General features: G+C 45.1%; 1 protein-coding gene across 3 annotated transcripts; it reads left to right on the top strand.

Annotated features, from left to right (window-relative positions):
- The first annotated feature begins 772 nt into the window (after nt 1-772).
- Nucleotides 773-10507, top strand: gmeb1 (glucocorticoid modulatory element binding protein 1). 3 transcript variants are annotated; one of them, XM_049026333.1, is made up of 10 exons: nt 773-859; nt 2866-2993; nt 4383-4441; nt 4581-4699; nt 4822-4925; nt 5353-5501; nt 6060-6200; nt 6383-6520; nt 7483-7605; nt 7689-10507. In XM_049026333.1, the coding sequence occupies exons 1-10, from the start codon at nt 809-811 to the stop codon at nt 8708-8710; spliced, it is 2034 nt and encodes a 677-aa protein (XP_048882290.1). In that variant the 5' UTR covers nt 773-808; the 3' UTR covers nt 8711-10507. The 3 variants fall into 3 exon arrangements, with proteins under 3 accessions (XP_048882290.1, XP_048882292.1, XP_048882291.1); XM_049026335.1 differs by lacking the exon at nt 773-859 and adding an exon at nt 891-1145; XM_049026334.1 differs by lacking the exon at nt 773-859 and adding an exon at nt 1165-1505.
- The last annotated feature ends 1073 nt before the right edge of the window (nt 10508-11580 follow it).

The following is an 11580-nucleotide window of genomic DNA, read 5'->3' as shown; positions in this document are numbered from 1 at the left end:
AATGTACAGTTACACACAAGCATTTCGCTTTAGTGTTTCTCTTAATTTACCTCGCGGTCAATAAAATATATACCTATGAACACATACTTATGATAGAAATTTCGTGCACAGAATTACTTATCTTGTATACCCTGTGACTTCTTAAGATTATATTGACTTTGAAAAGCCATACACACAAATTTTCCAGATAATATCAGTTTATATTCTATTCAGTAGCGTACACTTCTTAATATGTAACGTTAATGCAGAGAACGTTACATATCTCGAAAAAAATCGACCAGAGGTTTACTGTGTCAATTATGCATATAAATGTACACCAGTCCAGCTGAGAAGTCAAAATAAAGTACGTCAATAAATGCAGTGCAACTACAAATCAGAATATATTTTCTAAGTGTTCTGGACGGGTTTTGTTGGAAAACGACGCCACCTGCTGGAACCATACATCATGCAATCAGAATAACCTTTATTTACAAAGATGGCACGGTATAAAAACATATGCACGTGTCTTTATTACATGAACGTACTGCTCAATTTATATTTACATGATGTGTAAACACGTATAGGCAGTCTGGTACGTTGTCATGCCACATATCTTGTTAGCGGTTTTAAACTATACAGTTTATAATTAATACTAATCAGCTTAAAGCTATATTGCCTAAGGATGCACAATGGCAAATTTTCCTGGTTAAAACAGTTCTCGCAATTTTGCAAATTGCGTGCGAAGCTAATTTTGTGTCAACAAGAGAGAAGCTTCTCCGCCAGACATCACTGCCTTCATTGCAGGAAGTGTAGCGAAGCGGCACGACGCATGCTCAGTGAGATATCTGGTCGCCAAGGATGTCTTCGCAACTCTAAAGCGGTAAGAGAAAAACCCAGTTTGGTGTTCGTCGAGCCACTAATTTGTGTTTGGCGAGTGAAAGGGGGGAGAACGCAATGCCCGGCGAAGCTCTGGTTCGGACGTTCGCCGGTAGCAGTACAATATTCGAGTTCAAACGGCCTGTCCGTGAGAAGGGCAGCAACTCAGGCGCTGCCGCCACCGTCGGCGCGCTGTTGCTTGTTGTTGCTGTACGTGCCGCCGCACGGCGAGACGTCAGCCGGAGGGAGAGCGCGAGCGAGTGAGCGGGCGGGAAAAAAGAACGACGCGGGTGCGTCGCCAGCGACCGGGGCGAACGGCGCGTTGTTAACCTCTGTTGGTGCGGCGAAGGCGGAGCTCTTAGCGAGCCCTCCGAGTGCCGCCTCAGCCGGCCGGTGGAGCCGTGCAAAGAGCGCTTAAAAGCACTGGTTAGGTATCAACCCTTACAGTGAATCCAGGCGCGCTGGGAGGGGGCGGCTAATAGCGGCGACCATGCTAAGCTAAAGTTTGGAGAGGGCGGAAGTTCATTATTATAAAAGAAAAAAGAATCAGTTCCAGAATTTCTCACTATAAACGACGGATTTACCTCCCCAATTATAGGGAACTGAAGTAATTCTGGACGGCCGAAGCGCGTAATGCGAATGCTAACCAGGTAGCTGCTCGGCTAGCATGCCTGGCTAAGTGGTTTGATATTTAAATAAACGGGGTTTCCTAGCCTCCGTGCTACACAGGCAAGTTAACATGAATTAGCTTCGTAGACGGGGCCGTGCTGGTGGATATTTTATAGTTTATTAATAAACTTGGGAGGTTTAAGTTTTCGTACAAAGTCACAACTTATGTGTTTTATTATATAAAAAATATCAACAATTTGAAGACAAACATGATACTGTGAATTTTTTTTGCTGATTGCTAATTAAATTTTCGCAAATAAGCAAAATGGAAGCAACGTATCTGCTGAAACCAACGACTTTCCAATTATCTAGCTGTCTGTCTAAATAAAAATGTAAAAGTTTTTGAATTTTAACATATTCAAGTCATAACCAAAGTGAATGGGCCTCAGTGTTATGAAAAAATATAGTTTTAGGGAGTCACGATTATTCTTCGATATTCCACCCTCCGTCCGAAAGGTACCTGCAGGGCAGAATCTTAAATAGTACCATTATTACGTGTACTTGGAAAGGGAAAATAATGCAGGTACTAAAGCTTTTTGAGACTAGTTCTTTAGTAGTGCATTTCAACGTTGATCCATCAGGTGAATGCAATGCAACAGGTGCGCAGTGAATCCGGATTAGTAGATATGGCCGCTTTTAAACAGCGCTCTAATTATCGACGCTCTGCAGATTAACGAAGTGGAAGACCTTTATTCTAATTTCTGAAACCTAGGTAGAATACGATTTTTTGTAGAAAAAATATATTCGATTTCTCGAATAAGTCAATTAAAAATTCTGGACTGGAAGGGTAACTGGAATTTGTTCACCACACGCCCCAGGCTTACTTTTTATCCGATTCTGAAACCGGATATTTATACAAACGCACGCTAAACGTCATACCCAGCGAGTTTAATACCTTGCATTTAAGCCAGCTCTCCGTTGGGAGTATACTGGTTTCATAATAATTGTTCTTATTGTCCTGATTGCAAAATGACTAGAAAGAAATGAAAGCCCCCATTAGTTTCATATTGTTAAATGTTTTATTTACTAGCTTACAGATATATTAAACTGATTGTTAAGGTGTTTGAAGTGTGTTTTATTCAGTTTTGTGTGCTTGTGTGATGATTCTCTTAAGGGTTTTTGGGCAGGTCTTACAAAATGGGTAATGAGGTTGGCCATCTTTAAACATTTCCAAACTGGTTAGTGGTAATTGATACGGGCGGTAGTTGTGTTCAGGTCTTTGCTTGTTGCGGCAGCAGCCCTGACCGGGATCCACCATGTGGCACACCATATCTATGTACTCGTGTTAGAAGCCGTTACGTGCGCTCCGTGGCCTCGCAGTGACTAGCCTCTGCCCGGCAGGACCCCGGGAAGCTGGCAATGGCCGACGCGGAGCTCGCCGTGTCAGTGGGGGACGTGGTGATGGTGAAGGGTGAAGACGGCAAGCCCAAGACTCAGGTCATTCTGCAGCTTCAGCCAATCGCGCAAGGGTAAGGAGCAGCGGCACTTACGCTATGGGGACAGTACTCAGAAGGCGCAGCTGTACCCAAGGAAAGCGCTCTTTTAATTGAATGGATGTATTAAAGAGTGCGTATAAGCTCGTTTTGAAACACTTGTTTAGTAGATAGCAAACATTTAAATACAGATCTGGCGTCTACGTTATTGGTTAAATTAAGAGACTTGACGTGGTGGTATCCATATAAAAAATTTACACCACGTGTTTTTGTTTTTTGTTTTTTGTTTCGCATATAGTCTGAAGTTGTGTTGGCCATTATGACTCCCCTTCTAAGATATCTAAAAGGTGCCCACCCTGTGTCCATACATGAACATAATCATGAACCATTTATTTTTTAATCAATGACTCCTGATTCATATAACCCTTTTTTGACTAAATATGTGGAGTAGTTATTCACTGCAGAAAAGCTTTAGGGTTCCCTGCCCAGCTGAGGGAGTCACTTTCATAACCAGAATAGTTGCCTGTGTACTTGAAGAATTGGTTTTAAATTGGAAACCAATCCGTTGTGACCTTCTTAGCTAATTTACGCAATAAATTGAAGTAGACCCTTAATGATTATAGTTTCCATATTTTTTGTTTTTGTCTTAATATTACCGAGTGCCCATAAAATGGTTATATCCAGTTTGTCATTATATCAATGAATCATTTCAGTAATAATGTTAGCCAGGGAGTTTTAAACCCTGCACAGTGTCCCTGTAATATTAATGTTGTTCATTACGCCTGGTGGAATAGTCTTTTGTAATGGTACCCTGTGATTTCATAGGTCTATATTTAAAAGAATAACAGCAATTTCTTCAGTCATTTGTTACAGTGAGTAACACGTACAGTATCAAATTATACTTAACCTGCAGGAATATTCTTTCAGTGGAAGCTCCAGCGACATTAGTAGTAGGCTGTAGTACACGGGTGAAGAGACTCTGTAGCTCTTATAGCTTTGGGAGTGAGTAATTGAGAGGGTCCTCCTGGGGTCACTGACAGAACACGTGCTAAAAGGACAGTATTCCTGAACACTGACTAGCCCACATGCATGCTTTGGGTTAGTGGCTCATAAATGTTCCATGTCCACATATTTGCTGATGCTTTCCTCCTAAATACTCAGTTCAACTTCACTCTCAAATATGAACTTGTGTGAGAGTTTCTCAAGCTGCGATTGAACATGATGTCAGTAATTTTTTCAGGTAGATTGTTTGTATATTGATCATGTGACTCTTCAATCCTTCTTGTTATCTGACATGCTGGGATGGATGGAGTTTTTATATTTCATATTTAGCATTTTTAGAAAATATGTAGCATAGATATTTCATATATAATGCAGGGATCACGTCATGAAAAGGTCCGTGATGTGTTTTGTCTTCCCTTACAGGATGTGTGAGGACTCCTCTGAAACAGAAACGGCTGTTGTGGCAGTAGATACTCACCAAGGTTGTTACTGTTATATGCTGAAGTGTGTGCATGCAGTAACTCCATGGCTACAGCACATCCTCTCATTCCTTTGTCTGTGGGCTCTGTGTTCCTACAGCTGATGCATGCCAGTCTCGATAATGGCTGTCTTTTCTTCCAGACGATGTCCCTGCAGAAGGGGAAGTGGAGTACGGATACCCCATAACCTGTGGGGACAGCAAGGCCATCCTGCTGTTTAAGAAGTTTGTCTGTCCAGGAATCAATGTTAAGTGTGTCAAGGTCAGTGGATCCGTTGTGAGTTTGATGTTGGGTGATGACAGCTTCACTGTGGTTGGGCTGCTGGTGTGTGAGGTCTGGCTGTAGCCCTACAACATTGGGTCTTGCTGTGTCTTCACCTGCAGTACAATGACCAGCTGATCAGCCCCAAGCAGTTTGTGCACTTGGCTGGAAAAGCCACCCTTAAGGACTGGAAGAGGGCCATCCGGCTTGGGGGCGTCATGCTCAGGTGAGCAGCCCGGGTTCTGCTAGCAGCAGCCCGATTTGTGCGTCCCCCACCTTGGGGTGTGAACATGCTGTGTCACGTCCTATCTCTCGGCTCTGTGGCCGCGTGCTGACTCTTCTCACAAACTGCATGTCCTCCAAGCCCCCTGCCCCCAAAACAGCCAAGTCAGCCATTTGTGGCATCTTCTGCTGCCTGAGTTCTGTTCTCAAACATGATGAACACGCTGTGTGGATGCCAGCCAGCTTGCTTTGACTCTTTTTCTCTGGCTGACGCACATGAGTGTGAACAGCTCCTTGTCGTGCTGTGGGTGTTGTCTCTCTCCCCCCCCCCCAGCCCTCAGGTCACCATTTTATCCCAAGTCCTGGTTTTTCCCTTCCTGCTTCCTGTTAGGTGATCTCTGGCATCACCCTCCCTCCTTTTTTTTCTGCAGAAAGATGATGGACTCCGGCCAGATTGACTTTTACCAGCATGATACCGTTTGCACCAACACCTGCCGCAGCACTAAGTTTGACCTGCTGATCAACAACACTCGCTTCCCCCCCCAGGGCAGTGCCCTGCCCACCTCCACCTCTCCTCAAGGTGGGACTCAGACACTGAAGCTCACATGCCCAACGTAGGAATGGGATCATGTTTTGTCAGCATTTATTTTGAGGAGTCCCTAAGCTGCTTTTGTCATTTAACAATAATAGCACAGAATTCCTTCTTTTTGGACATGAGGGGGGATATCAGAAAGCAGCAGTTAGCGAACTGCTGTCACTGCCCTCTTACAACATTTTTCTTTCACAGTGGACAAGCTGATGATTTAGAAATGCAGTATGTCGCAATTGACACATACACACACTCAGTTGACAGAGGACATTAGAGGCTATTCTGTCAGAGAAGGACCCTGAGGAGAGTTAATATTACGTGAAGGAGCAGGACCCTGTCTAAAAGATTTTGAATCAGGAAGTCAGTGGAAATATGCCAGATTCTGGTGAGCATGATGTACAGCTGGGATTTGATCCCACAGCCTACAGTAGCATACCAGAGAGTTGGTGGTTTTAGAGTGAGTTATTCTGATGGGTCCTTGTCATTTTGCTGGAGGGTGGAGTAGAGCACTGAACAGTGTGGAGGGCTCATTCTCGTGTGCATGTGCAGGGAACGGAAGCCAGGTGGCTGCAGCAGAGGAGAGGCAAGAGGAGATAAGTGCTGCCAGTGTGGAGTGGAGCCCCTCTGTGGCCGGCGTTGTTACTGCAGTGGCTGATGTCGAGGGCAAGAAAGATGCTGAGGAGATCTCTGGTGAGTGGACTCGGCCACGCACAAAACTAACTGAAGACACTGCGTAAGCATTTGGAACTGTGTCTTTTTGACACATAAGGGAGAAAGTCAGTATTTCTTAAAAGGGGAAATGGTTGTGAGATCCAGCGAATGGAAAATGCGATACAAACACCATGAGTCTGTCTCTGTCCCTGCTGCCCCAGAGGAGACGCTGAACTTCTGGAAGGGCATTGCGGACGTGGGACTGATGGGAGAGGTGGTGTCCAACATCCGCACAGAGCTGCTGGCCCTGCTGCGGGGCGTGCAGCTGCGGAGCGGACAGGCTGCGTTGCAGGAGCCCGGTAGGCAGCCACACGCTGCACGCATCACGCTGCATGCATCGCTGACCCTATCACAGACTGCCGTGCTCTGACCCCACATGCTGTTTCCCTGTGTTCATGAGCCATGCAAATAAAATGCTTCAGAGTACAGGCAAGCTTAGTCTCAGTGAGTCTGTTTGCATATCTTTTTCATATAAACTCTCAAGTTGAATATAGACAAATCCTCAGTATGCATATATTAATTTACATGTTAGAAATATATAGTGTTATTAATGTTGTGGATATGTCACAAAACATACTTTTATAGCACTGTTGTAGAAAGTGTTATACTTCTAATATAAGAGAACTAAGTCTAGATTTGAAAATACTTTTTAAAAAAGATATTAAGGAAAAACTTATGAATGAAAAACTTATGCTATGAATGTCATATTTCTACATTAGAGTTGTGTCCTGTACTCCATATACTACAGAAACCATGTGTTTTCCTGGGTACTTTTTATATGAAACAATTGAAATGGTAATTAAGTAAAAACAAACAGCGAAATGAAACATAGACATAAGAAAAATCTTAAAAATAGTTTTGTTCCAGTGCTTTGAACTTTTTTTATGGCAAGGTTGACCTTTGCATGCAAATACCCAGTAATTTAACTTTTTGTTAAAATTACTGGGTATTTTTAACAAAAGTTTTTGTTAAAGTTGCCATGCATAACTTAAAATGTTACTGCTATTCTACCACTAGGGGGTGACATTGAACATTTTGAAAACATGGATGAGAACCCAAAGAGCTTTTATTAAAATCTATATGTATATGTGGGGGTTTTAATGGGATTTGTTAATTAGTAAGTATTAGTGTTACGTATGGGAAGAGTTTATTTGCTGAGTTTGGCATCGCAGATCAGAGAAGCAAAACATGTAACTGGTTGAAGTGGAGGCAATAGTCAAGTGGCAGATAGGTGGACTGACCCCAACGGACTCTGTCCCAGATGCTGCCGTGCTCCACAGCCTGGCCCAGATGTTTGGGCTGCTGGACTGCGTGAAGCGAGCCCTGCAGAACCGGAGGAGCCAGGCAGGCCAGAACCAGGAGATACTCCACAGCACATTAGTGGGTGAGCTTCCTGGGCTGAGTGGTACCACGCATACAAAACGCAGCAGGCTGGGAATTTTGACCTTGATGGCTTCCCTGTGACAGAACTGGAGCGCCAGCTGGAGGAGCAGAAGAAGCAGGCGCAGGACTGGCGGCCCCGGGCCCAGCCCAGCGTAGCCCTTGTGCCGCTCGCTGGCTCCTCCAAGCCCCCGGCTCCCAAACGGCCCCGGCTGCAGCGGCCTGCCTCCACCAGCGTGCTCAGCATGTCCCCTAGCCAGCAGCAGGTGCACCAGATTACCGTGCTCTCCCCCATCACCATGACCTCTGCAGGCCAGTCATTCAGCATCGCTGGGCTGCCTGTGACTACACTGGGCCAGCTTCCCGCCGGCACGCAGCTCGTCACCCGCTATGCCACAGGTGCAGGGCACACCAAGGCGGACTCCGTTACCCTTCACCCCTCCTCCAGCCTGACGCTACTCAGTGCCGCTGCCGTGGCCAACCAGGGCCAGCTTGGGCCTGTGGAGATCGTGCACCTGGCTCAGGAGGCAGAGGCGGGCAATGCTGAGGGCCAGCAGGGCGGGCCTGTCGATGGGGAGATGATGGGGGGTGCTCTTCTGGTGCAGGAGGGTGTTGGGGGAGAGGAGGAGGCACAAGCACACACCACTGTCATTGAGATCGACCCAGCGCCAAGCGACCACGCCACGGGGGTGGTGGGTTTGCGGCTGGGTGGTGAGGATACTGTGGTAGTCCAGGCCGAGATGGAGGTGGTAGATGGGGCTGAGGCAGAGGAGGAAGGTGGAGTGGTACTGCAGGGTGGGATCGAGATCGTGGGTGGGACTGAGGGCAATGAAGAGGGTGGGGTTGTGCTGCAGGATGGAATTGAGATGGTGGGTGGGGTAAAAGGTGAGGAAGAGGGCGGGGTGGTGCTGCAGGGCGGGATGGAAGTGGTGGGTGGAGCCGAGATCGATGAAGAAGGCGAGATGGTGCTGCACGGAGGAATGGCGATGGTTGGTGCGACGGAAACGGATGCCGGGCTGGTCATGCACGCAGAGATGGAAGAGCTGGACCACCAGGAGCAGCTGCACAGCGTGGAGATCGTGGTCATTGAGGATGAGGTGGCCAAGTGAGACGGCTGGAACGCCGCTGAGACTGTGGAGGACGGGCAGCCGGGAGAGCGGTGACGCTGTGGGACGATGATGGCCACCGCTGGGTCGGCGAGAGAGCAGGGCCGCAAGAGGGCGTAGCATGGATGTAGCATGGCTGCTTTTTTCTTGTTTTTACTGAACCATGAGAAGTCCATTTTATTTCAGTGAACAAATTTGTTTTTCCGTTAGTTGTATCTCAGTTTTCATTTACCATAATTAATCTGTACTAACAGTATTTTTTTTGTTGTCCTTTCCACCTTTTAAGATTACTTTCTGCCAGCCTGACACACTTAACTTTTTTGCCTGAAATGATAATAAAGCAAATTGGTCCTGTAACACAAACTGTAACACACCACCTGGGGTGGTTCAAGAGGGTCCCGTGACAAGTTGACCCTTGCCTGTTGTTGTTTTTTTCTAGTGGAATAGGGAGTGTTCCAGAATGTTCTACAGAACTGAGCAGCACCTTTCCTATCATAGTGAGGCTTTGTGAGGATTGTGGGCTCCCGTTTGTGTGACACGGAAGTCCCCAGCGCAGATGAGCCAGCACTCTGTCAGCACGTTAGAACACACCCATCATCTCCGTCTGTTACATCTCGTTAAGGGTGCCAGCGAGAGAACAGACTGACTGTTAAATAAGTCTGCTGGTTTCTAGGGATGTATTGGCTCGTTTTTAATCAGTTATCATGCTGGTGATATTTTTTCTATTCAGTGAGGCAGTTTTTTTTTTTTTAATCAAAATGAGATTACTTTTCTCTGCCCTGTGCTTTGTGTTATCTATAACTCTGAACAGGGAAAAGAAGCTGGTCGTTTTAATTTTGTGGACATGTAATGCATATTTCAGTCAGATGTCATGTTTAGTTTTTCATTCTGTAGACTTTCATTTTCCAAATTTCCATACTGCAGAATACCAACATCCGTCCTGTGTTTGATTTTTAAACATTTACAAGGTTTGATAAGAATCCTGTTTAAAAACTGTGATCTTACACACTTTACAGCTAAAAGCCATGTTAGATTGACTCTGCCAGTTAAAGACAAGGAATGATATATTGGATATCAGGGCCCTGGAACCCCTAACTCCAGCTGACTGTGGTTTGCTAGTCTGTCTCTTATGAAAGCTTCTGGTTTGTAAGTCATATGATATGTGGGAGGTTGTGATTGGCTTTTGAAAGCTCTCATTGTTTTGCTAGAGACTTATCTGCATGGTGCATTTAAAAAAATGCAACCCAGCCAAGTTTTTGACTTTTGAATGCTGGGAATAATGCGAGGCAAAATACTTTGCTCTTTTCTTCCCTTGATTTTTCTGGAAAAAAAATGTCAGACACCAACCTGTTAGTTTTCAGTCGCCATATTTGGTTTAAGCTTACTGTGAATGTGCAGGAGAGCGTTGATATGGTGATGAGCTTCAGGCGTTGAGTTGTTTGTGAAAAGCTTCTTTTGTGCCAAGTCTTGTTGCAGGGCAGAGCTGTTGGACCTTTGAACGGTACTTTGCGCACTGCTCTTGACAGTTTAATAAGTTTATCATGTTTCAGGCATATACGCCAAACATAATCCATTAAATGCTGCAGGTCAGCTTGCAGGGCACTACAAGGTCAATTTAATTAGCTGAAAATGAGGCTTCCCGTTCACCCTTCCCCTTCAAACAACAAAGGTATTGCTGGCTTTTGTACCGAAACACTGCAGCAACAGTTTTCACGGGAGAGCAGGGGACACTGTTTGAAGGGCAGTGAGCCCGGAAAGAGAAAGTTTGTAAAGCCCAATTAAAATTAGAGTATAATCTTCCCCCTGTGTGAATGTATTCCTTTTGAGTTTAATGACTAACTTTGACGTATGGATGGGGAACAGGTTTCCCCAAAAAGTAACATGCTTCTCATTTCAGCTGACATTTGTGATGATGATAGCCTGCTTCTCAACAGCACCATTCCAGTGAACTCGGCAATGGAACGTTTGAGGCTTGAACACTCATGTTACACAGATAAGGCCTTTGAGGCTTCTGATCACAGTGGCAATCCGATTTTTAAGTAGGTCGTGCCGATATTAATGTTTAACATGGCTGACGTGTGCTCAGAGATGTTTACACAGCCTGTAAAGCAAATACATAGTGAAACCGTAAACAGAATTTTAACCAAAACACTTTGGTAAGTATGCTGAGTGAATGTCTGAAGAGACCAGATTCACTTTTAGAACATCAGTGGCAGTTTGACTTTGTGAGTAAGTGGGCCTGTTATTTAAATACAAATGATCAAAGATGGAAGCTGTTGCAGGATTCACTCGAATTGCCACAGGTGGCGTTTCAAGAGTATCTCAGCAACTTCATGCTCCTTGCTCTCCAGACGCCTGAGAGGCTGAAGTGGAGCAAGAAACCTGGATCAATCCTTAATAAAGACTTCAAGACCTTCACGTTCTGAGACAAAGATCTGTGCATTTCTACCAGAATACCATTGACAGTGTATTTGGGTATGACCAGACAGAAGGTTATGAGTTCAGTTAGAAACATCATCAAAGATCAAACTGCCATCCATTGACCATAAATACATTGAACACTCCCTGAAAAAAAGTATATTTTGGGACCAGAACCACCCTGGGCACGAGCTGTTTTCACCCCTGGAGGTTTCGCAGTGTGGGGTTGCTGACTACCACATTTAAGAATGGTTTCTTCCCCTGATTCTTTCGCATCATCAATAGCTAAATATGGATTCCTGCAATTTTACCTGAACCTGCATTTTATTTGAATTGCAATGTGCAATGTTTCTTTTTGCTGCACCATGGGATGTCTGCTGCCTTTTGCTAATTAATTTCTATGCTGCTAGTTATTATTCTGCTGGGTGTTGCTGAATAAGTAAGTATTCCAATGT

This window comes from Brienomyrus brachyistius, chromosome 9 (genome assembly GCF_023856365.1).
Source record: "Brienomyrus brachyistius isolate T26 chromosome 9, BBRACH_0.4, whole genome shotgun sequence".
Classification (NCBI taxonomy): Eukaryota; Metazoa; Chordata; class Actinopteri; order Osteoglossiformes; family Mormyridae; genus Brienomyrus; species Brienomyrus brachyistius.
Note: the sequence above shows the minus strand (reverse complement) of the source record. Positions and strands in the feature narration are given on the sequence as shown.

Excerpts from the sequence above, each read along its gene's own strand:
- gmeb1 (XM_049026333.1), top strand. The coding sequence starts at position 809 with ATGCTCAGTGAGATATCTGGTCGCCAAGGATGTCTTCGCAACTCTAAA. Across the intron at positions 4,700-4,821 it reads TCAATGTTAAGTGTGTCAAG|TACAATGACCAGCTGATCAG; the intron begins GTCAGTGGATCC and ends CTTCACCTGCAG. Across the intron at positions 4,926-5,352 it reads CTTGGGGGCGTCATGCTCAG|AAAGATGATGGACTCCGGCC; the intron begins GTGAGCAGCCCG and ends TTTTTTCTGCAG.